At 52.3% G+C, this 22,937-nt stretch overlaps 8 protein-coding genes across 8 annotated transcripts; 2 read left to right on the top strand and 6 right to left on the bottom strand.

The window, feature by feature from the left end:
* Positions 1-42: 42 nt before the first annotated feature.
* N7462_008696 (uncharacterized protein) lies at positions 43-1,266 on the bottom strand (the record flags this gene model as incomplete). Its single annotated transcript, XM_057080411.1, has 3 exons — positions 43-553; positions 619-920; positions 1,012-1,266. The coding sequence occupies 3 exons, from the start codon at positions 1,264-1,266 to the stop codon at positions 43-45; spliced, it is 1,068 nt and encodes a 355-aa protein (XP_056930739.1).
* Positions 1,267-4,249: 2,983 nt separating this feature from the next.
* On the bottom strand, positions 4,250-5,059 carry N7462_008695 (GPI anchored serine-threonine rich family protein; the record flags this gene model as incomplete). Its single annotated transcript, XM_057080410.1, has 2 exons — positions 4,250-4,710; positions 4,846-5,059. 2 exons carry the CDS (start codon positions 5,057-5,059, stop codon positions 4,250-4,252), a joined length of 675 nt encoding a protein of 224 aa, XP_056930738.1.
* A 2,286-nt stretch (positions 5,060-7,345) lies between these two features.
* Positions 7,346-9,460, bottom strand: N7462_008694 (CCCH zinc finger protein; the record flags this gene model as incomplete). The annotated part of the gene is given in 4 exon segments (XM_057080409.1): positions 7,346-7,447; positions 7,587-8,033; positions 8,044-8,871; positions 8,900-9,460. 4 exon segments carry the CDS (start codon positions 9,458-9,460, stop codon positions 7,346-7,348), a joined length of 1,938 nt encoding a protein of 645 aa, XP_056930737.1.
* Positions 9,461-9,735: 275 nt separating this feature from the next.
* N7462_008693 (DNA-directed RNA polymerase III subunit RPC25) lies at positions 9,736-10,728 on the top strand (the record flags this gene model as incomplete). The annotated part of the gene is made up of 7 exons (XM_057080408.1): positions 9,736-9,747; positions 9,798-9,944; positions 9,992-10,088; positions 10,145-10,231; positions 10,286-10,349; positions 10,442-10,616; positions 10,684-10,728. 7 exons carry the CDS (start codon positions 9,736-9,738, stop codon positions 10,726-10,728), a joined length of 627 nt encoding a protein of 208 aa, XP_056930736.1.
* Positions 10,729-11,761: 1,033 nt separating this feature from the next.
* Positions 11,762-13,154, top strand: N7462_008692 (cystathionine gamma-lyase CYS3; the record flags this gene model as incomplete). The annotated part of the gene is made up of 4 exons (XM_057080407.1): positions 11,762-11,866; positions 11,924-12,009; positions 12,071-12,518; positions 12,585-13,154. 4 exons carry the CDS (start codon positions 11,762-11,764, stop codon positions 13,152-13,154), a joined length of 1,209 nt encoding a protein of 402 aa, XP_056930735.1.
* Positions 13,155-13,861: 707 nt separating this feature from the next.
* Positions 13,862-15,337, bottom strand: N7462_008691 (OSTA/TMEM184 family protein; the record flags this gene model as incomplete). Its single annotated transcript, XM_057080406.1, has 6 exons — positions 13,862-14,230; positions 14,309-14,458; positions 14,523-14,648; positions 14,724-15,027; positions 15,082-15,232; positions 15,295-15,337. The coding sequence occupies 6 exons, from the start codon at positions 15,335-15,337 to the stop codon at positions 13,862-13,864; spliced, it is 1,143 nt and encodes a 380-aa protein (XP_056930734.1).
* A 1,494-nt stretch (positions 15,338-16,831) lies between these two features.
* N7462_008690 (uncharacterized protein) lies at positions 16,832-18,668 on the bottom strand (the record flags this gene model as incomplete). The annotated part of the gene is made up of 2 exons (XM_057080405.1): positions 16,832-18,398; positions 18,589-18,668. The coding sequence occupies 2 exons, from the start codon at positions 18,666-18,668 to the stop codon at positions 16,832-16,834; spliced, it is 1,647 nt and encodes a 548-aa protein (XP_056930733.1).
* Positions 18,669-19,291: 623 nt separating this feature from the next.
* Positions 19,292-22,466, bottom strand: N7462_008689 (sodium/calcium exchanger protein; the record flags this gene model as incomplete). Its single annotated transcript, XM_057080404.1, has 2 exons — positions 19,292-22,189; positions 22,269-22,466. 2 exons carry the CDS (start codon positions 22,464-22,466, stop codon positions 19,292-19,294), a joined length of 3,096 nt encoding a protein of 1,031 aa, XP_056930732.1.
* Positions 22,467-22,937: the final 471 nt, after the last annotated feature.

The raw sequence follows: 22,937 nt of genomic DNA, 5'->3' as shown, positions 1-22,937 counted from the left end.
TACTTTCCGCCTCGTGTGCTCCGATCTTGAATAAGAAATCAATTACAGCGCCGCAGCCCCCAAAACACCCAACAGCCCCAGCACACTGCCAGCCCGCACCCCCTTCGCCGCCGCATTCGCCGTCTGCGTCACAAACGCTTCATCCGTGCCAGTCGCCGTCGCAGTCGACCCGGCAACAGCCTTCCTATCCAAGCCCGTCGCCGTAACAGTCCACGTCGTGGACGCCTGAGACCATGAGATAACGGTCCCGCTGGGCGGCACGGTCACTGTGCCGGCGACGTTGTGCAGCGTGGCGGTGCCGTTGGCGGGGAAGTCACCGGGCTTGTAGAACTTGTCGCCGGTGTCAGAGAAGCCGGCGGCGGCGCAGTCGGTGGAGTCGAGGGTACTGTCGCAGGTGGACCAGGCCCAGTTCGGGATCGAGGTGTAGAGATTGGGAAGGTCAGCGGGGAAGAAGAGCGGCCAGAGATCGGCGCCGGCGAGGGTGGGGATTGTGTGGGGGCAGACATCCCAGGCACTAGAGGGCAGTATGTGGGTTAATTGATCGGGTTCCCAGCTTGAGAGAAGAAGAAAAAGGGAAAGAATGTTGGGTGATAGAATGAGGGGACCTGGACAACTTACGCGGAGATACTGGCGCTGGCGCCGCAGCAGGCGCAGTCGGTTGCGGTTCTGGCAATGTCGAGGCCGTTGCCAAGGTCGGCGAGGTTAGTGGGGATGTTGGAGAGCGCCTGGTCGGTGACATTCTGCATGCAGGCGATCTGCTCTTTGCGTGCAGTGAGGGTATTGGCGAGAACCTTGCCTAGACTGCAGGAGCAGCGGTTCGGGGCATCTTCCGGGGCGGGCCAGAAGGGGATCGGCTCCGCGGCACTGGGGCACACGGCGAAGTATTGCTGGACGAAGAGCTGGTACTCGCAGGAGTAGACCTATTTGGCGGAAACGAGTCAGTCTAGGGAAGCTGGGATGGAGGAGCTTCAGTGTGGAAAGGAAGACAAGAGAAGGAAAGACACCACATACCTGGTTCCAGCACGACTGCGCCATGCAATTGATATACTCCTGATGTGCGGTACAGCCGCAGTCCACGATGCAGTCGCCATTGCCGTTGCACCCGTTGATACAGGAGCGCCATTTATCAGCGACGTTCCCATTGCAATCAGAGAAGACAGATTCTGCGGCGCAGACAGTAGCTGTGATGTTGGTCTGCGCTGAGGCCACCTGGGCAAAGCAGGCAAGCACTGCTGCCGAGGCAGCGAAGTAGATGCTGGACGGCATGGCAAAGGGTCGGGCTGAGATGACTATTACTTCAATAGGCAAGACCAATTCTCTGTGCAACAGCAGGCTGGTGCTTGATACTTAGGTGGGCAATGGCACTCCGTGAGCTTCACAATAGCTGGCAACCCTTCGGAGGATGGACTTCGCCCATTTATATAATTCGAAAGTCCCGGCCATGACGGCATGCGAGGTTGAGACGCTCCCCGACGAATCAATAGCAAACTGAAGAGAAAAAAAAGAAAAAAAAATTTTTCCCTCGGATCTCCGGCTGATGCATGGCTGCATCGTCACGCTGCAGGCATAATCCGGGACGATCATTTAGATTGGAACCGAGCTGTCATCGTGGGCACATCGCTGCGGCATTCTGTTGTCACACACAAAAGGTCATGAAGCACCCGGGGAGGTGCCGTCGAAAAACGCAGCTATTGAGCGACAGCGATAGGCCAAGTCTCGAAAGAACACCCCCCTGCGTGCATATCTCACATGTATGTAAGCAGTCACTTTTTGAGGACAGGGTCTTCTCCGCCTCGTCGCTTGGTTCCCGATGCGATGGATCCATCCGAAGCACCTCAACGAGCCCTGGGGCTGTTTTCTGGAGAGGGAGGGGGGAATGTACAGAAACGCCTCAGGCTCTGAGCTATTTTGGGGTAGCGAGCTGCATTTCAGTAGTGCAAAGGCGCCCTTGCCTGCTGCAACGACACGAGGGGCGGAGCTGGGTTGCTTTCGAGTTATATGTCAGTGAACCTTGCATGGAGCTGGGAGGTGAGCAGCTTTTTGTCCCTTGATGACGGTGAGATGGGAGTTTACGGCATGGAATGGGGAGCATGAGAGCAGACTCGGCTCAGGAATGAAGATATTGAATTGATGTATATGGTCTTGGCCCGGGAGTCTTGCGGTGTGAGTTGAGCAGGTGGGGTGTGGGTGGGGAGGGAGGGATTGCTTAGAAGGTGAGAATGCATTCTGCATACACGAAGAAATCTAGATGTTTCTGGGGTTTGATTTCTTCAGGCAGTGAAAAGCATGTTGGGAAAACAGGGTATTTTTGTATCGGGTTCCATGTTCTCTGCATTCCGTCCTTCCACACCTTGAGCCAGCCTCGATCCTATGGGGGCTGAACTCGGGTCAGGTTAGTTGGAATGGCGATGGCATCGATTTTGAAATATCGCATGGAAAGATTATTTGAAGGGGAGGCGTGGTTGACATTGACATTTGCATGGGGAATCATTGCCCTTCATGCGATTGGGTGTCATCATTTGCATTCCATCGTGGCAGGGTTGGTCGAATGATGGGCTCGATTCCAATCAGGCACCCACGCGGGCAGGCCAGCCTCTGCCGATATCCGTTCTACTGGTTCTCCCGGTGTAAATCCCGACATGGATGTGGAGTTCCGAGAACTCCCAATCGTGGCTGGAAAGAAAGGAGTTTCTGCGGTCGAGACATCAGATCGGAAACAGAAACGATGAACTACAGACCCCTAGTGGTCCCGTGACATGACACGGGACGCGCCGTATGCGGGTACCATCGAACTCAAAGGGTTGTCTCTTGATAATCAAACAAAGAGTATGGAATATAGAGCATGGGAGGATAGAATCTGAAGAACATACGTTAGGGAGCATTGAATCCATAGCTGGGGACGGCCTCCCAGACGAGATGCTCTGAAGTGCCCGAGGACCAGAAAGCAGCACTCAAGCCCGAGACCCAACCCGAGCCTCGACTAGACCACCAACCTACAGTACAAGTGCATATCCACTCAATTCCCTAGCGACTATCGACGCTAAACCGTTGTGTCTCCACCCGATGATCCTCATTCCCTCCGCGCTGGCTGGCCGCCCCCAAAATCCAGTCATCGTCCCCTGTTTTCCCCCCTTGCTCTATTTCTATTGACTTGGGCTCCACGGGATCCCTACCGCTCCGGCCACTGAGCCGAGTGGACGACTATGCTATGTAACTATGTATCTACTGTCGGTCATGTGTCTCGAGCAAGTCAGATTAGTCACAGAATTATGTAGACTGCTGCGACAAATTCTGTGACGTCGTCATCTCGGAGATTGACGCTGTAGAAGGGGGCAAAAGTGACCGCGCGATTGATCTCCGACGGACCCACCAAGGGTTGATCCCACCCTCGCTTGCCCCGACCACCAGGACTTCCGGTTTCAAGGGGGAGTGAGTGTACGGAGTACGGTTTTGTTTTGGGAGAGAAGGAGACACTTATCATCCCCCAATTGACTCAAACAGAGAACGGGGATGGGGAGAATTGGTGCTCCGAGGATATGTGTCCTCGAACGCGACTCGCAACAAGATATTAAAAGCACATTTGTGGCGTGTAGAATACGGATCCGGTGCGATCAGACACGATATCTCAGAGATAATACAGTACATTCGTTCAGAAATAGGTATGTAGATATATAATCACTCAAAGCAAGCCCCCTTTCTCTCTCCAAGACGATACCCGATTAATGCCCACTACCACATCTCCTTGCAACCAGGACGGTAAACACATACAGTATGAAACAGAATCAGCCAAGCCCGCAGGCGCGGATGCTCGGTATAGAGACAAAGCTGTGCAAGAGGCGCCCAGACCGACAGAGAAAGCAATGCCGAGGAAATTAAAAAAAAAAAAAATTTAAATGAAAATAAAATAAAATAAAAGAAGACGATGCCCGGGTGTGGGGGCAAGAAATCATGTTCAAGAAGTAGAAAAATGGGTTTTAAAGAAAAACGATACATATCTCAGAGAGACATCACCAGAGAATCAACGAAAGAAAAGGAATAAAACATGGAGGGAGGGGCATGGCGATCCAGGAACCCGTGACGCAGAGACTCAATAAGAGGGGAATCCAATCATGACGTTTTGTGGGGGAGGTGAACTTCCCACCTCTCATTCACTCGCTCCAGTCTCGAAACATACCCGAGCAGAGGCCCTGCTATGGGCCGGATTGGAGAGCGTGGAATACCGAGGAGAAGGGCCGCACAAAGGACATTCTTACAGCAGAACAGCGGCACCGGCCACGACGGCGAGCATGCCGCCAGAGACACGGTTGACCAGGCCGGCGTTGGTGGTCGGCACGGCGGTCTCGGAGGCCGAGGCGCTGGCGCTGGCCGAGCTGGAGGCCGAGGTCGAGCTGCTAGTGGAGGACGTGGAAGCGGAGGTGCTGGTCGCGGTGGTCATGGTGGTCATGGAGGAGGTCGAGCTCGAGGTGGAGCTGGAGCTGGTGCTCGAGGTGGAGGTCGAGGTGGAAGTCGACTCCGTAGTCGAGGAAGCAGTGGTGGACGACGCAGTGGTGGAGGTGGCCGCAGCGGTCGTGGCACCCTGGACCGTGAAGCGAGGCAGGAAGTTGTAGTCATCGCTGTCTTCATCGGAGATGATCTCGATGGTGTAGTCGGACTTGTAGGTCAGATCAGACGGGACATCCCAGGTGTAGCTGCCATCGTTCTCGAGACCGGCTGTGGGGTGTAAGCGGTTAATGATCATCCGAGCACGAGTTTATACTATGGGGAATAGTATATGGGGTCTATGCAGCCCGTGTCGTGCACGTTTGGCGTGCAGATGCGGGGGGGAAAACGGCGATCTGAACTCACAAGCAATAAGAGTTCCCGAGGTCGCGGTGGTCACGGATCCCCACTGCAGACGCAGCGAGATGGTGCCGCTGGTCGTGGGCGTCCACTGGAGAGTAGTAGCCTCGCCCACGGTGAAGCTGTAGCCCCCGGATGGGTTGATGAAAGGGTTGGCATCGCTGCCGGCGAGGGCGACGACGGCAAAGACGGCCGCAGCGAGGGTCAGGAAGACACGCATCTTGAAGAGAATGGAAGACAAGAAAAACTTCACGGGGATGAGGTTTTCTGGAAGGCTTTACGGGGGGCGTGAATTTAAGAAATTGCGAAGTGCCGAGTCACGCGAGACGATCAATGGGGGATATCACAAAGCGGCGGCAACAACAGAAGCTAAGAAAGGACAAAAATAGCGAATGACCTGTGGATAGGTATAAAAGGAGCGGAACACAGGCGTCAAAGAGCGGACGGTAAAGCCGATGGGGAGGCGAAGTCATTCGCGCGCCCCCCGGGACTGGCGCCCATTTATCAGGGCCGCGGGGGCGTGGGTTGCTCGGGTCCTCAATGACCCTCGCGGTGGAGGCCAGGACGAGCTAAGGGGAGCTAAACCGAAGCCAAGACGAGCCAGGACCGACCGAGCAGGGTCAAATCAGTCGAATCAGTCGAATCACCGCCCGAAAAGGCAAATCAGCGGCCAGCGATGCGGTGCCCATGGTCGCCCATGGTCGCCCATCTGGACTAGGAAGGGCCCGGCTGCACTACCCAACGCCCCCAGGACCCTCGGCGGGGCCTGATTGGACCCCCCTGGCTATCGGGGCCATGGCTGATGCCCCAAACTGGGCAAAACCAGCACCAGATTAACTGCCTGTTTTTTTTTCTTTTTAACGTGACCCTTTCCCTCCCCCTCGAACACCCCCAAGCTCGTGGTGATGATCCACGAGTTCCGCCCCCAGAGCCTCTTGCCCGTCCTCGTTGGCCCTGCGCCCTGACTCTAGCGGAAAATTGAGCCCTGCATGGGCACTGTCGGCCAGGCAATGGACTCGCTTCGAGAGGACCTTGAAAATGACGGTCTCCACTCAGAGAGCCCGTTTTGTACAGGAGGGGCGATCTAGGCAGTACTTCGGGAGATAAATAATAAAGTGAAGAAATCCCCGTTGGTGGACATTCCACAAGCATAATCAGACTGTAATCACCGTAGAAAGCTAAGCGATAGGCAGTCAACCTTGGCCCTGCTTGGCCCTGCTTGGCTCTACGCAATCGCATCGGGGCAAACTTAGCTGGACCTAATCATAGTGCATCCGGGAGGCGCAGCGGCTGAGGAGGCGTTTGTTGGCTGTTGGGGGAGAAACCGGGGCCTGCTGGAGGAGAATTTCGACCGAAAGAATCATTGTCATTGGTGATGGGGAATTTGTTTTTTGCAATCTATTTGGTGTTGTTGTTGCGCAGTGCTTGCATCTACGAACCGTGGCTCCTGTCGGTGGACTCGAGGTAGACCGACTACCTCAGAATGCTGTCGGGAGTGTCCTCCTCGGAAGTCCACGGGTCTTGCCTTTTACTCAGGCGAGGTGGCTGGGATGGCCCATGGCCAGAGCACAATAAACCACGTTCTTTTCTCGAAGGGTGGGGAAGGAAGAGTTTACGCTCGGCACTGGGTTCAGCTGATGAGCAGACGGGCGCGACGGAAAATGAGGATGTGCGCAGGTGTTCGGGTACCTAATGAGGATCAACAGCCGACGGAACATAGGCCAGCGACAGAGGGCATTCCACACCCGCCTGAAGCACAGTGCATCCGCCAGCGTCCCTGCCTTAACTACTGGCACAATGTCTCTGTTGGAGTTCTGTAGTCGCAATTGAGATAGAGAGCTAACTATTATGATTTCTAAGATATAATGAGGTGTGAGAAAAAAAAAAAATAATAGGGCACTTTCGGGGAAAGGCAAAAAGTAATCCGTTAGCGACAGGATTCGAACCTGTGCGGGCGAACCCAACAGCTTTCTAGGCTGCCACCTTAACCACTCGGTCACGCTAACTGCTTGATGTAATGCTGCTCAAATCTTTAACTCATCAACCCGAGCACTTGTCTCATGGATCTATACAAACAAAGTGGTGTTCTGGGCCAGGGGAAATCACATGCGCTGCATGCAGCTTGGGGCCCACGCGAGTCAAGTGACTCAGGGGACTGTTGGATTACCAACCGGGCCAAACGCACCCCTCGTCACTTGCTCCCACTAGTAGTAAATCTGACAGGCTGCATTCACGTTGGTGACAGATAAGTGCTGGCATTTGCAGATATATATTTTTGTCGGGGCTCTTTCTACTGTGTACCTCCCTACAGTGGGCCACACTACAAAAACCCCGACTTTTTATTTTTCTTTCCCTTCCTACCAAAGGATAAAATAAAATCAAACAAAGAAGAGAACAGCCCCAGGGCCAAAAAGGACAAGCGGAGAATTTACATCAAATAATGGTCGTATATGATTGAAATTGCCTTGGGCAACCCTAGTCCCTACGCAGGGACCTCGGGGTTCGCCTACAAACTATTCGTCTCTAGGGCCAAGTGGCCGTTCTGTCCTAGCCAGGATATGACTTCCATTGCCCGACGGTCCTCGTCATCTTTCTGCCGGTCCAGTAACTATTCGGAGCGCAAGGGTATATGATTAGCGTCGCTCAGGACCACGGAAATGACAGGATAGGGTTAGGTAGATCGGCCGGGACCGCGGGGGTCGTAGGTCAAGCTTTCTGTTCTCCAGTGTCGGGGAAATAGCACTTACAGCCCGAAGCAATCCTTTCCGTCCCTTCTTCTCAACCTTCTTCTCAATCTTCTTGTCGACCGGCTTCGCCTTGGGGCCTCGATCAGACTCCTCGTGCGAGAACTTGCACTTTTCCCCGCGGTTGCAATGGCCCGTTCGGGCAAAGTGCCGACACGCGGGCTTTCTGCCTTCGCGAGGGGGCGGGGGCACCCTCTCCGGTCCCTGGCGCCGCGAGCTGACCTCTTCTGGGGCAGAGTCGTCGTCATCATCGCTATTCATGTCCGAGCCCGAGCCCAAGTCAGATCCCGACCCACTAGACGAGGTCCAATCACTACTCCCAGGTTCATCCGAGGACACATCTGAGGTGCCATCCACTAGTTCCGCGACTGCATCGGTCAGAGTCGTGGCAGTAGCCTCAGCACCCTCGCGGGGGCGCGGAAATTCCATCAGCCTGGAAGGATCCCAGTTCTTGGGAGACACTCGTAGAAGCGACGCCGGAATCCGTCGTAGGAGAGGGCTCTAGCGCCATAGTTGGCCCATCACCGCCCAATAGTTCCTTCGGCTCAGTAGCGTCGTGCTGTCCCAGGCCTTGAGCCTGCTTCTGAAGAGCCTCCACCTTGAGGCGGGCAGCCTCGGCGGCGGCCTCAGCTTTTGCGAACCGTTTCTGTTCGCGATTGAGGTTGCGGCGGATCTTGTCCGCCTTGCGCTGCGCCTTCATGGCGGCATCGAGTGCTGGATCAGCCTTCTCTTCGCCCGTTTTCCGAGCGCTTCCCTTATCCTCCTTGTCCTGTTCCCTCTCCTTCTGCTTCTCTCGTCGACTTGCCTCTCGGACAGCCTTGGCTTCCTCAGCGGCTTTCTTCTTCTCTTCAATCCGAGCCTGAGTGGGGAACTTTTTCTTGCGCTCTGCAATCCACGCCGCAATGTCGGAGGCCGACTGCAAGGATGCCGTTTGTCCCTTATACGAGAATTGCAGCGGAGCCGCGTCCGGGCCGGCCTGTGCGAGTTTGGCCTCCTCGTCGATATCGTCTTCCTCCTCGCTGGATTCGTGCTCTTCGGTCTTCGGGGTCAAACCGAGCTGGTTGTGCTTCCGCTTCCGCTTCTTGGGCTTCCGCGTCGCGTCTGCTGCCGGGGGAGGCTTCGACGGTAATGGATTGCCGAAGCTGGGCACTGGCGGCGGCGCAGGGGTGCGCGGGACGGTGGACTGCGGTTTGCTGAATGCAGAGGAATGGTCGCGCTTGTTACCATGTCGTGGTTTCGGCCCGTGGTTCCTGTGTGGATGAGAGGGGCCAGGGGCCTCGCTCATGGCCTGTTGGTGCGGGCGCCCCCCAGTGGACGGATCCCATCATGAGGGAGGTTGCTGGCGGGGATGATTGCTGGCGCGGCGATGGTGGTACATTGTGAGAGAATGTCGGAAGGGTGGGAGTAGAGTAGGGAGTCGTGTGCGCGAGACTGCCAGGTGTGTTGTACCCTGGAAGCGGTTGGTAGGCAGCCGAGCCAGCAGGCTGCGCAAAGGGTTGTGGAGGTTGGTTGGTGGTGGGCGGATTCGAAGGATGTTGGAAGTTTGACGGGGACGTAGGAGGATAGGGCGGGGGCGTAGACATGTACGACGTCGCCGACACGGGCTGAGGTTGTGCTGGATAGCCGTAGTTTGTTGCTGGATAGTTGTAGCCAGAGGTGTCGGTATAGGGAGGTCGACTCTTGTCGGAGGTATAGTGTCCTCCGCCACCTCCGCCGCCTCGTCCTCGATTTCCGTGTCCTCGTCCGCGGCCTCGTCCGCCAGACCCACGGCCATTCCAGTGTTGGCCGGGCTGCGCAGAGGGGTAGGCGGACGGTTGCTGGGTGGTCGGAGGAGGAGGTGGTGGCGGTGGGGGGAATGAAAACCCCTGGGAGCTCATGTTTGCTGCCCTCTCAGAGGTCCCAGCGCCGACTCTTACACCATCGCGGAGCAAAGCTGCGGCTTGAAAGTTTCGGCGGAGCTCGACTTTCTGACAGCTCCGCAGGTCACGTGAGTGTGCAGGATTCGGTGCAGGTGATTGGCGTGCAGGTTTTTGATTCATCGAAACACCTGCGGTCTGGACGCCCTAAGCATGGATGGCTCTGGTGTGTTTAGATTGAAATAACGAGAACATCCGGCATTCTGGTCCAATTCATTCCAAACTATCTCTTCGCCATGTTCATTCTTGTATGTTAATCTGGGCGGCGGGAGATCTTTCTCTCACTGACGTGTGACAGACCACCATCTCCGATCTGATTCAGATCGCGCCTCAAGACTTCTCCAAATTCAGTGCAGTGGCGATTGAAGATAACATTAATGAGAAATATGCAAACAAAGTCAGTGGCTCTAATTCTCGAGAGCTCTTCAGTGGAGAGGCATTCTCGGTTTTTTTTTTTTCGGATTTCCGGATGCTGATTTGATTCGGGTTTAGGTCATTCAAAAGATCGGCCTCTGCATCAGCTTCTATGATCTGCTGGAGTCGTCAGATGGCCTGATCGGCCATGGAACTGGCTTGGTCAATGTTAATGGTGGGTTGATGTCGATCCTGACGCCTTGCTAGCCCTGTGCTCATCTTAGATTTTAGTCAAATTCCGCATGATTGTCTTCCGACCTTTCAAAGGCGAGATTATGTTGGGCAAGATTTCCAGTGGCACCGAGCATGGCATCAAAAGTGAGTATCAGATCGTAATGGACAAAATATGCCCTGGGCTAACCGCTTGAATAGTCAGTACAGAGTTCTTTAATGACATTCTAATTCCTCCAGATCTTCTGATGGACGGTGCTAAATTGTGAGTGGTCCCCCATGCCCCTGTGCTCGATGCTATCTATGTCATCATTTGTGCCCTTGGGGCCCTGGACACTGGCTCATCTGTAATCATAGTGACTATGCGGACCAGGTTTGGACCTGGGATAATGATGGCACCCTATTCTACCTAGATGTGGGTGAAGTGGTCCGATTCCGCATCGAGACTGAGGAGTGGCACGATCAGATCCCTAATGCACCGGATCTCGGCGATGAAACTCCCACAGAACGCAAGCCTGCCTACTCGATCTTTGTACGTCTTGAGATTTTCTCGTCCATGCTGTTGTTGTTGTCGACTGGGACTGACCTGTTTTCTCTAGGGTTCAATGCACTTGGCCGGCCTGGGACCCACGGCTTGGTGGTAATGGCCTTTTGTTTCTTGAGGGGGAACTCGACTCGAGTCTTCCCATCCAAATAGACTGTTGGCGCTAGGCGATGGAATAATGGTGGTGTTATGTTTTGCTTGATCTTCAGTCCAGATACCCATGCGGTCCCGGTTTATAATGGACCGAGGGCGCCAAAATTCATCAAAATTCATATATATTACAAGTCCAAATCTATGTATGGCCTATGGCCACCGTGGGTAAAATAGGGTAGATATACACCCCACATGCATTTACGTGGAACTCGTTCTCCAGGACCAAGTATTAGAGTATCAGCATACACCTTTCATGTTTACATTGGCCATTGTACCAACACTATATATATCTCTTGGCGAGGAGAGTAGAAAAGTCGACGGAGAGAACTTCTTCGGGCCCGGGAATTCATTGCCTTTTCTGACCTTGACGCAGTGTGTTACATGATTTCTGCTCAACACAGATTTATTCAGGAATCTCACCGACGCAGTCCGACGGAGTCCCGCATGAATTGTAGTAGTTACATTCCCCCCATCCCTGCTCGCAGTTCACTTGTCCGGAGTACGTCAGCCTGGATTATGCAAGCACTCCGCCCACTCCGCCCACTCCAATCACTCCGATCACTCCGATCAGCCGGACTCTTCAGACTTTTCGCCGAGCCCACCGCCGCGGCTACGCCCGGGACAACGCCCAATGGTGGAGTCGCAGCCGCCTCTTGACCAGTCGCCGCTTGACGATCGATCGCCTTACGAGCTGCAGGCACCGTTGAAGAAATCCAATGGTTCCAGTCGCTGTAAGAAATTTTTTTTTCCCCATTAGAGTTCTTGAGAAACCATAACAAAGCAATTCTTTTCCCTTCTCTAGATTCAGTTCCCTTGCTTGCTAATCAACGCCGGAAGAGGACGATTTCCAAGCGCGGTGATTTCATCTTATCGTCCAACGATCACCTCATAGCTCTCTACTTCTCTGGTTCCGGTCGCTATTTATACCCTACTCTCCCTTGCCACTTTCTCTGCTCTGCATTTTCATCTTGCATATCATCATGGGTTCTCTCGACAACGGTCATTCTACTGAGCGCCGCTTTGGCACTCTGGCGGTGCATGCTGGTGCCCCTCAAGACCCAACCACCGGCGCCGTGATTGCTCCGGTATGTCGGATTCCTGGACCTTGAAGGAGCGCGAACAGGACCATTGACTCTTTCTAGATCTCCTTGTCGACCACATATGCCCAGACCAGCGTCGGCAACCCCGTTGGTCTGTATGAGTACACTCGCAGCTCCAACCCCAACCGGTCAGTAGCCGCCCAACCCCTCCCTCCTACGAGCCTCATGTCAAGCTAACCTCCCGAGTAGTGATAACTTCGAGGAAGCCGTCGCCGCGCTTGAGCGCGCCAAGTACGCTCTCGCCTTCTCCTCCGGCTCCGCTACCACTGCTGTCGTTCTCCAGTCCCTCGCCGCCGGCTCGCACGTTGTCTCCGTCTCTGATGTGTATGGTGGCACTCACCGATACTTCACCAAGGTCGCCAACGCGCATGGCGTGCACGTCACCTTCTCGCCCTCCATTGAGCTGCACGTGGAGGAACTGATCCGGCCCGGCGAGACCAAGCTCATTTGGATCGAGACCCCCTCGAACCCTACCCTGGGCTTGGTGGATATTCGTGCGGTCGCGGACATCGCTCACCGTCATGGCATTCTCGTTGTGGTCGACAACACCTTCATGAGCCCCTATGTTCAAAACCCCTTGACCCTCGGTGCCGACATTGTCGTGCACTCCGTCACCAAGTACATCAACGGCCACTCGGTGAGTATTCTACTATCCCCGTCCCCGCATGCTATTTCCGCAACAGATCTAACCTTGTGAATCCAGGATGTGTTGATGGGTGTTGCCGCTTTCAACTCTGACGCTCTCAAGGAGCGCCTCGGTTTCCTCCAGAACGCCATTGGCGCCGTCCCCTCCCCCTTCGACTGCTGGCTCGCTCACCGCGGCCTGAAGACCCTGCACCTGCGCGCCCGCGAGGCCACCAAGAACGCCACCACCGTGGCTCTCGCCCTCGAGGCTTCCCCGCACGTCATCTCCGTCAACTACCCAGGCATCGACTCTCACCCTCAGCGCAAGATCGCCCTCAAGCAGCACCGCGACGGCATGGGTGGCGGCATGCTGAGCTTCCGCATCAAGGGCGGCCAAGCCGCCGCGCACAACTTCTGCAAATACACCAAGGTCTTCACCCTGGCCGAGAGCCTGGGCGGCGTCGAGAGTCTGTGCGAGGTTCCCTCCAGCATGACCCATGCCGGGATCCCGAAGGATCAGCGCGAGGCTGCGGGTGTGTTTGACGACCTGGTGCGGATGAGCTGCGGTGTCGAGGACGCCGAGGACCTCAAAATTGATGTCCTGCAAGCCCTGGAGCTGGCGGTGGCTTCTGCCAATGGCAGCGCATAAAAAGCTTCTCTCGTTCTGTTTGATTTTTCTCCCTTCTATCATCCGGGCGCAACCCGGACCTCTTGCATTGTGACGAAACTAGATAATATATAGACGATTTCCTTTTGTTCGGCTGCGCTTGGCAGTGTCTTCTCGTCCGCCAGCTACGAAATACTTCATTCTCAATAAAACTTGCATCAAGATGATCTCATCCTGTCTGTTCTGAACGCATGAAAAATTCGTAGGCTCGTTCAAGTACATTACCCTGACCAACTCTCTAGTCTCCCAGATCGAGGTTTGAGAAGCCATTTGGGTATTACTGCTACTGTGAGAGTTGGGTACTTTCAAAATGTGCCAATCAAAGCAAAAAGATCGACTTTGATTGAGGAAATCGAAGCCCGGCTGTCATGTGAGAGAATCTGGGCCAAATTAGCTGGGAAATTTGGCTTTTTATTTTCTTGTTCTGTGTGGAAATTACTAGTTGTCAAATGCTACTCAGCAGTGATCCCGAAGCTCATAATTATCCCCTTTGAATATATAAAATAGTAAATTGTATCTAAATTTATCATTATCAACACCAATTGCCTCTAGATGAGGATGTATCTCATTTTCCGAGGCGAGAAGCGCCAAAAGGCCAAATCAGTTTCAGTTCAAATCAAGTTTACTGGCCGTATCATGAGTCGTGATCAAACCATATGTGAAGCCACGCACCACACTGACATCTTCATTTATTGAGCCTCGTTGGAACCAGTCTTTGGTAATTCGTAACTAGGATCAGCCTCGCGCGTTTTGCGACCGACAAATAACCAGCGCAAACCGCGCGCAGTAGCTTTGACCAGATCCCAGGGATTCATGGCATCGATAAAGGCTTTAATGCCCATCCACCCGCCGTAGTAGCGCTCATCACTTCTGTTGCTCGTGATGTCTCCCTTGTTCAGCACATAGGGGCCCCAAGGGAAGCCCCAGAAATGCAAAATAGCGAAGAGGAACATCTCAATACAGATCAGGAGATTAGGAAGGGCATTATTCCAGTCAAACAACTGCACCTTGGCGGACGACTTGATTGTCCCAGATGAGGTGAGGTAGTCAATAACGGTCTGTTTGATATCTATGTGTTAGCAAGTCTTTCTTTTCTTACGTCAAAGCTTGGAGAAGGCAGATGGGTGAGAACTGACTGATTGCCAAAAAGAAAGGAAAATCACAAGCTTGATACAGAGAATCTTTAGGAAAGGTCGATGCTGCGCAATATCCCCTTTGATCTGGATGTAGAACTGAATCAAGCCGTACATGGCGATCGTGACTGCAATGGACTCGATAACCAGAACCTATGATATATTAGCAAAGGGAGAATCTCTGAAAATAAAAAACGAAAATTGAAAAATGGCTTACCCAAATATGGGCATAATATGGACTATCCGACACCTCACAGTAACGGTCTACTGATTGCGCCGCAACAGCGATCACAGTCATAATGACCCGTAAAAAGCAGTATTGGAAGACACATATCCAGATAACCTGCAGTCTCGTCAGTGGGGTCATTCTTGGAGATCTCGAGGTCGGTCTGAGCAGAACATAAGAATTTCGACATACATTGAACCAAGTCAGTCCGCTACGAGGCTTCCGCCAGATGCCTTTATCGCGGCTACCGCAGAAGCATTTCTGCATCCAATTTAGTGGCCAGACCCAGTTAACAGGCTCGACACCACGGAAGTAGTCCTTCTGTGCGTGGAGATCAGGTGCGATATAAGAGCAGAGCAGGGTGAAAAAGGAGGCGATGGCGAAGGGTTCATAGCAATCGCCAATGAGCTCAAAATAGACCGAGTGTCTATAGAAATAGACGCAGAGAAAAGACGTGATTGAATATACAGGGATCATGAACAAGATGCGGAGGATGCTAAGGGCAAAAGTTAGAGATTAATAGAGGTCTCTGAGATTGAAGGGACCTCACTATCGCTGTTCCACGGGGTTACTGTAGTGCCTGGCATGACCAAGCATAATAATGCCGACGAGAATGAAGGACAGTACCGTAAAGATGGCGCAGAGAATCACACATAGTGTGTGGAAGGTAATACCGCCATCCCAGAGGTTGACCTCATGGACTGGAGATGGTCGGTCAGTCAAAAGGGGGGAGGGCGAGGGATAATCTGAGCTTGAGACTCACTTGTGATATCCTCCTCAGTGGAATTACACTTGGGCCAGGTCATGCTGGCTGGAGGGCAATAACCTGTCTTGGAATACAAGGAGAAGACTGGACGAAACTTAGGTACTCAATAAAATCTCATCATTATAGGCGTTTAATCCAGCCGCTGACGTACGGAAAGGCCGGAGTGAACTGTCATGGTAAACAGCGAGGATTTTGCTTTCTCAATCAATAATTCGACCATCGCCCCCACCGTTTTCCCAATCATGATCGGCAAAGGCTTGTTTTTTCACGCTAGTGCGGCACGCCGCGTAATGTGATAGTGGGTCTGGTATTTCATCATATCGGCCCATGCTTGAGATTCTGATTTGAGATTGAAATTAGCTACTCCATACACAGAGCATTGAAGTCATATGTGGGGGGTTTTTTTGTACAGAAAGAGTCATAGCTAGCTAATTATCTTTTAATTATAAAATGCCGTCGGTAGGATAGCCTTGCCTCAAGCGGAACAAAATTTTGGCTGTCAATAATTCCTCTTGTAGATACAGCAGTCAGCCTCGAGCCAGCAGCAAACCCATGACCTTGGAATTCAGACTTGGCTATAATTATGTCGAAACAAAAAAGGTCGTTTTCTGCATCTTATACCAGACCAACCAATATGTCGGGGTCAATTGTTTGCTGAACGCTCAAGCAGCAATTTCGGGTCTGAAAGCAGTCCTGACGAGATTTGAACTCGCGTCTAAATGTTACAGCGCCCCACGATGTAATGAGGTAACTACGGTCCTCATGGAAGCGTAATAGAATGGGCAGGAGTGGCATAAAACTCTTACAAACTGAGTTACAGGACCTATAAACTGTGTGGGGCAATTTACTATTGGGTGTCAACCTTAGCTAATTAAGAAAGGGAGGTGCTGTGTGTATGATGATCTTTGCTTGTTTGTGATTGAATGTTGCAAGTGCGCAGATTTCTGGTTGGTCTATCTTCTTGGTGTTCTCAGACTTGCAGACTATGCTGGTAATAGCTGACCATTCGTGCTATGGTGGGGTGGCTTGTCTTCGTATTTCTGTAAGAGGAGACCTCTACAATAGGATGGATAACTAGTGTGAAAGACAATAATATTTACTTACAGTAGGAGAGTAAAGATAAGAATATATCGTAGGCTCCATATATTAGATTATTATTGACGAATGGATCCCCCCACCTGCCCAAGAAAGCCTAGTTCCTAGAAGCGTTAGTTTTATATGGGCCAAGTTTGTATTCAACAAATTTCCCTGCTCGACGAACGGGGTAGAGTGGTTGATCAAATTTGTCGGTATATACATGGTTTGAACTCAGGAAATTCTTGCATCTGAGTGAGAACTTTGATTTTCCACAGGAAGAGTATGTTCATAGCCTCACCGAGTCGCATGAAAAAACAATTATCATCCTCCCAAACTTCAAATTGACTAAACATATTATGGGTTCTCGAGATATACGAGCACTATAATCCTCCGATATATTATGTTCAAATCTACTTTTTGTCATTCCTTTCTCCAGCATGGTAACCGGGATAAAGTATCAACCCTTGAGCTGCCGAAGATAGGAATAGTACTGTGTAATTAGACTCGATGGAGCAGCGGTGATCAGGCTCGCCGGGACGCCTGATTCGCCAGCCTGAGACGAGCCTAATTGCATATACTCCGTGAGGCTGGAGGATGGGCCGTCAAGGCCCAGGGGCTTACTCCAAAAAGATACCGCATATATAGCGGGCTGTCGAGAGGACGAGGGCTGAGCTATGACGGTAAAATCATGGACCCGGGCATGTTCGGGAGGAAGCATGTCCAGCCGAACAATTTCATCCCGTGGAGTATCGAGATGCGCTTCTTCGATTTCCATAATACGAGAGAAAATCGTATGATAGTGCTCCACCTCCAGCGACCATTCGCGTCGTGGGATCTTTTGCAGCAGATCGAGGCCCCGGCGACGAAGACCAGGCCACCGACATTTCCAAGCTAACAGATGCAACGAGAAGAGCATTCCAAAATCCAGACTGAGTGGCCGGAATCCATCATGAGGAAAGCGATCGCGGTCGGCGATGAGAGCCTCCGCAATCAACAACATTTCTTCATACTCGGCTCTGGCGCTATCCCATGCGCACTCGTTGCCGGCCAGATAGCTACGGCCTCCAAAGCTCCCAGCCAATTTGATTATGCGTACAACGTTCGCGGCCTGCCTATCTTTCTTGCCCCATGAGACACCTTTTCGACGGACGAGATCGTTAAAGTAGGATTCCCACTGACCCAGACCCTGTTCCATGTTCTGCATAATCCGCATCACTTCTTTCTTCGCCTCGACTTTGCCGAGAAGAGCTTCATCAACTGCTTGAATGCGCCAACTGGCATACGTGATGACGTCTAAGAGGCCCACCCTAGCTTGCTGTGGGCTACTGAAATGATCGCCGAGGATTACATTACCTTGCTCGTTGACTGGGTTCAGGACCAGCTTGATAGCTTTTGCCATATCTTTATCTAGGATATTCGTTCGAAAAACGCTGAGTAGCGGCGCGATCTGCATTTCCATGAATTGGGATTCGAAGGAGTCGTATCTTTGACCCCAGGGATGCATTGACGTCGACGACCCGTGAGTCCTCTCACGCCAGGAGTGCAAGAGGTGGATCCCGCTTTTTACATGAGACCGGGCCATCGTCACATTACCCTGGAAGTATTCGAAGCAGATAAATAGGATATTTGCCATGGCGATCAAGGGCATGGCCGTGGGTCCAGCTTGCACCTTGTCGATGATGCCCCGGATAGAGCGGTTATATAGCTGAATAGGTAATTTCGAGGCCTGAGATTTTCCTTCGCGAGTCGCTGGCGAAGCTGAGATCTCCTCGTGGAGCATGGCCACGGCGGCGATCGCATGGCGGATGGCAGGCTCCACAAGACTGATCTGAACTACGCTGCCTTGGAACAGCGGGCCCTCAAAATACCCCGCCAATTGAGGCGCTGTCTTATGGAAGAAGAGCTCCAGTGCGCGGGTTTCAAGAGGCGACTCGACTGTCGGAGCTGGAGCCAGAGCCCTAGGCAATATGACTAGGGACTTTGGGAGCTCGTAGCCTTCGCATTGTCGTCCAGAACGGACACACCTGGCCCGCCGATCAGCCGTCAGTCAATAGATTGGTCGATTGCGAGGGTTGGGAGGTGAAAATGGACTTATATACCGCGAACATGCTGGTTTCCCTTCGTCACATTTCACCCGTCGAGCTCTTCTTGGATTAGTTCTCTGGGAAATTCGGATATCCAGGTCTTTCCGTGTGGCTGAGGGTCTGAACTCACTTGCAAGTGATACAGCCAGTGCGTACTTTGGGTTTGAAGGCACGTTTCCGCTCCGGTAATTGGTCATCTTCCGGCGGCATTCTTATTGTCTCAAGGGAAGTGGTTGAAGTTGGACTTGAATGATCAGTCGCCCCATCAAAGGGCCTGAGGCTCCAGAATAGATATTGTGAATCCGTTGAGATATGGAAGGATTCCTCCACCTTCGCCCACGTGACTATTACTCCTCGCGATGCCTGCCCGACTGTTCATGAATAGAATACTTTCTCGGATTTTTGTGAGAGCCTTTTGAGAGCGTAAGAGCGTAACGTAGCCACTCTAGAAAGTCAGAGACATGATTACGCGGACTACAGAATCTCGCGTCCTGGGTATCGGAATGCATTTGAAACATGTGGGCGACAGTGCCATCCAGAATTTGCACTGAACCTACTTTCCAGTTTTCTCCGGATGAATCTACACAAGGAAAGACCGAACGACGTCCATTTGTATCAAGTCATATTTACTTTTTTATTGCTGAGTCATAGCATAATTGTTGATACCATGCCAATTTCCAATGCCTTCCAACGTGCAGTATTGACAGGAAAGAAACTAGCAACCTCCATATACTTGATAGAAAATACATCAACGCCACAGCTGCCAAAAAAAAAAAAAAAAAAAAAAAACAAGCGAATTTATCATTTAATGCAAGATTCATGTGGTATATTCATCACAATGTAACTTCCGCAATGACGTTCCCCAAGGTACTTACGCACCATACAACAACAAGACCCCACCCAATCCTTCGATCCATGCGCCAATTATTCAAAGGAACCACGATCAGGAGGCCGACCAGAACCACCAGCAGAGTAGCGCCACTGATGACCAGCACCTTTGAAATGGCAATCTCATAAGGAACCCGCACGGGAACAGCCATCTCACTATTTCTCGGCGTTTTGCTGCCCCCGTTCATGGTCATATATAGACCACCTAGCCCGATACCCAACAAGATGTTGAGCATGGGCCCGCCAAAACAAGCACTAAGAGCCATGACGGGGTATCCGAGACGGGCGACGGTGATATCTGCGACTAGGTCACCTAACGAGTTTCCCACCGCAAAGATGGTCAACCCTAGTAGGGAGTCTGAAATGTCAAGGATGACACCGAGGGTCTTGAGCACCGATACGACTTCTGTAGCGATTGTGGCAATCCAAGAGATGGCCACCAAAAATCCGAGTAGAGAAAGAAAAGGTCGCCAGCCAGATGGAAGAGATTGAGGCACAGGCAATTTCGGGGACCCATGTGAGAAATATGACAACTGTACGCTTTCTGGTTGGGGCTGAGAGCGCCGGCGGGTGGTAATAATGAGAGCAGTCAAACACAAGAGAGAGAAGAGGAGGGATATCAATGTAGGCAGAATGAGGTTTCGTGGATCAAGACTTGCATCCGCGGTGGTCCAAGCAATGAGAGTAAAGAAGAAGGGCCCAGTGAAGAGCTGGATCATAATCAGCCACCGATTCCAGTCCCTGGATGGCAAAGGCAGCCCGGCGGGAGGTGCAGCTGGGAGCTCTGAGTCCCAGCGAGGCCGACTGGTGGACTGATGATGGGTGGACTTTCGATGTGAATGAGGCTGGGCCGACGCAATGTCAGGAATAAGATCTTCATGATCATGTCCCATAGGCTGAAGGACTGGACTATCCGCCGGTAGCCTAATCCTTGGGGCAGAACAATTATTATCATTAACTGGTTCGATAACCACCGCAGGTATTGGGTCCCGCTCATCGGGTTCTGGAGCCTGTGGTTCAATTACCGGAATCGTAATGGTGAGAAGAAACACACTGGGGGCCGCAATAATTCCCAACAGCCTTGCGGCGATGCTTTTGTCTTTCCAGCCTGCCAAAGTGGGAAAAAGTGTGCAGCCGATTATTGAAGGAGGGGGCAGGATAGAGCTTGGCCACCATTTCTTCAGGCTATGGAACGATGAGCTCTCAGTCATTCCGTCCATGCCATCGTGAATCAAGAGCTGCTCCGATGGGCTAGTTGCAGGGTTGGGAAGGCGAATGCTAGGTGCACGAGAAGATGATGCAGATGGAGTATCTGTATATATGGGAAACGGTGTAGATGGGCTTTCGGATCCAAATCCAGCGAAAGAACTGCCGGTACCACCTCGCGGTGATATCGGGAGCGGAGATCGATCGTGTGTTGTTGTCGACTGATAATTGGGAGCATGGAATGGATCGGGAGGAGCCAATAAGTTTTGTGCCGGATTATCTCCAATGGGGCTTGCGCTTGGTGATGGATATTCCGAGGATGAAGGGGAGGCGGTCAGTAAGGCACTGGTATCGATTCGGGGAACTCGAGGAGGCTCGACTCTATCTTGGCTACCAGCGCGTTCACCAGAAGGCCGTCTCACGGTGAGAAGAGGTGTATTCTCTTGTTGAGGTCGATCAAATAGACTGGTATCAAGCTTCAGTCCATCAGCATAATTTGCTGATACAGCTCGAGCTCGAGAGCCTTCTGCGCCATATGGGGTCAAACGATCATTCGAGTTTGCGGGTTTGCGTGCGCGAGGATGTGACGCAATGGACCGAGTGTCGAAAGTCTGTGAGGAATCGTTGCCATCATCTGAATAGCTGCTCAGGCTGATCGTCGGTCTATGTATGGAAGTCTGCGATTTCTGAAGCGCTTGAAGTACACTCTGGAATTCTAGTGCGCCAACAAGACTCGGCCGGATAGGATTGAGAGTGTTCCGTCTTGATCGAATTGGCGGCCTATAGACGTGCATATTGTCACGAATCTCTGCCAGATATCGATTGCGCGTCTCGTCGTCCTCGTCGTCCTCGTCTTTCCAACTAGGTCTCCATTCCGCACGTTCCAGAAGATCAAAATCATCGGTTGATGCCCCACGGAGAAGGCTGCGCGACTCGGAAGCCACACCAGGATCATCGTCCTCTATGGGATGTTCAACCTCAAGCTCCTGGTTGTTTGGAATATGAAAATGAGTTCGCGCTGCGAGATCTCGTTCGTACCTGCGACGACGTCGAACAAGATACCAATGCCAAGTCACAACCATCACCACATAGAACGCATAGAGCGCAACCATTGTCGCTGATTCCCAGACGTGAAGTCGACCGTCTGCAAGCAGAAACATACTGAAGCTTACGGCAATCACAAAGTATCCGACGTCTCGAACAAAGCTTCGCCGAGCTACCTTGAAGGGCCGCACTAGAGCCATAGAGCCGGCGACAACGGATGTGATGAAGCTGGCCGCTCCGATTAGCTCGCCAATTGCCAGACTGCCGCTGTTCGATCGCATGGCGGCGAATGTAGAGAACACGTCGGGGCTGCCATTGCCAAAGGCAAGAAAAGTAACCCCCGTTAAACTCTCACTTAAGCCAAGAATGCTTGCTAATGTACTCAGATCGATGCATAGAAAATCACTCGCCGCAATCCCGATGGTGCTGAAAAGTAGCGACAACCACAGAATAATGATAATGAATGCTAACGGTTTGGCATCGGACAGGGCGCAATAGTAGAGCTGGAGATAGGAAAGCAGACCATCTTGGTGATCGGGGCAATTGTCACGAACATAGGCACACTGGTCTTTCGAGTTCCGAACTAGGCGACACTGTATTGAAGTCACACGTGGTGTCTTTTAGCCTCGTCTCTATCTCAAATGAGTAGCCCGGGGAAGGGGAATGATGTACCTCTGGTTCGTCCTCCCGCCTAGCGAGGAACCATTCCGTTGTTGAATGCTCACGTACTTGTCCAGATCCGGCCTTTGCTACAGACCAGCTAAGGATCGCTAGGGCCGTGAATACAAGAAGGGAAGCGTAGAAGGGCCGGACCGAATATCGAGGCCCTTTGCGGACGACAGGGCGGAGGAAGATTGGTAACTGGGTCATTTTGGCATGTCAAATAGCTGCATTGTGGGCCGAAGAGGGATCGAGAGACTCTTCAATCCACAATATGCATGGAAAAAGCAAAAAAGTGTCAAGAGTCGGCAGTCAATTCACACGACCCCCTCCATCAAGTTGGTGTTGCCTTGGACCTGCCAATGCGGTGAGTCCGGTGATGTCAGCCTAGAAGTAGCGCGGTCGGGAAAGTGGGCCAATGCACTTCTATTCTCCGACCCGCATCGCTTTGTACATCCCAATATCGTGAGGTAGTGGGGGGAGCAGGGCTGTATGGTGGATGTGAAGAAGGGAAAAAGAAAACAATTAAATTGGCTCGGCCCTCATCACTCGATTTATGTTGTAGATGACGCGAAGAACCTTGAAGATGGTCCGGATCTGCAGCCTCATATACAAGGCACAAAAGTGACTTGTGCACGTGATATGATGCGTTTATGGTCCCTTTGGGCAAACGTATGTTTG

Source organism: Penicillium macrosclerotiorum (genome assembly GCF_028827735.1).
Source record: "Penicillium macrosclerotiorum strain IBT 26536 chromosome Unknown utg000008l_segment0_segment0, whole genome shotgun sequence".
Lineage (NCBI taxonomy): Eukaryota > Fungi > Ascomycota > Eurotiomycetes > Eurotiales > Aspergillaceae > Penicillium > Penicillium macrosclerotiorum.
The sequence above is the reverse complement of the archived record's forward strand: the minus strand, read 5'-3'. Positions and strand labels throughout refer to the sequence as shown.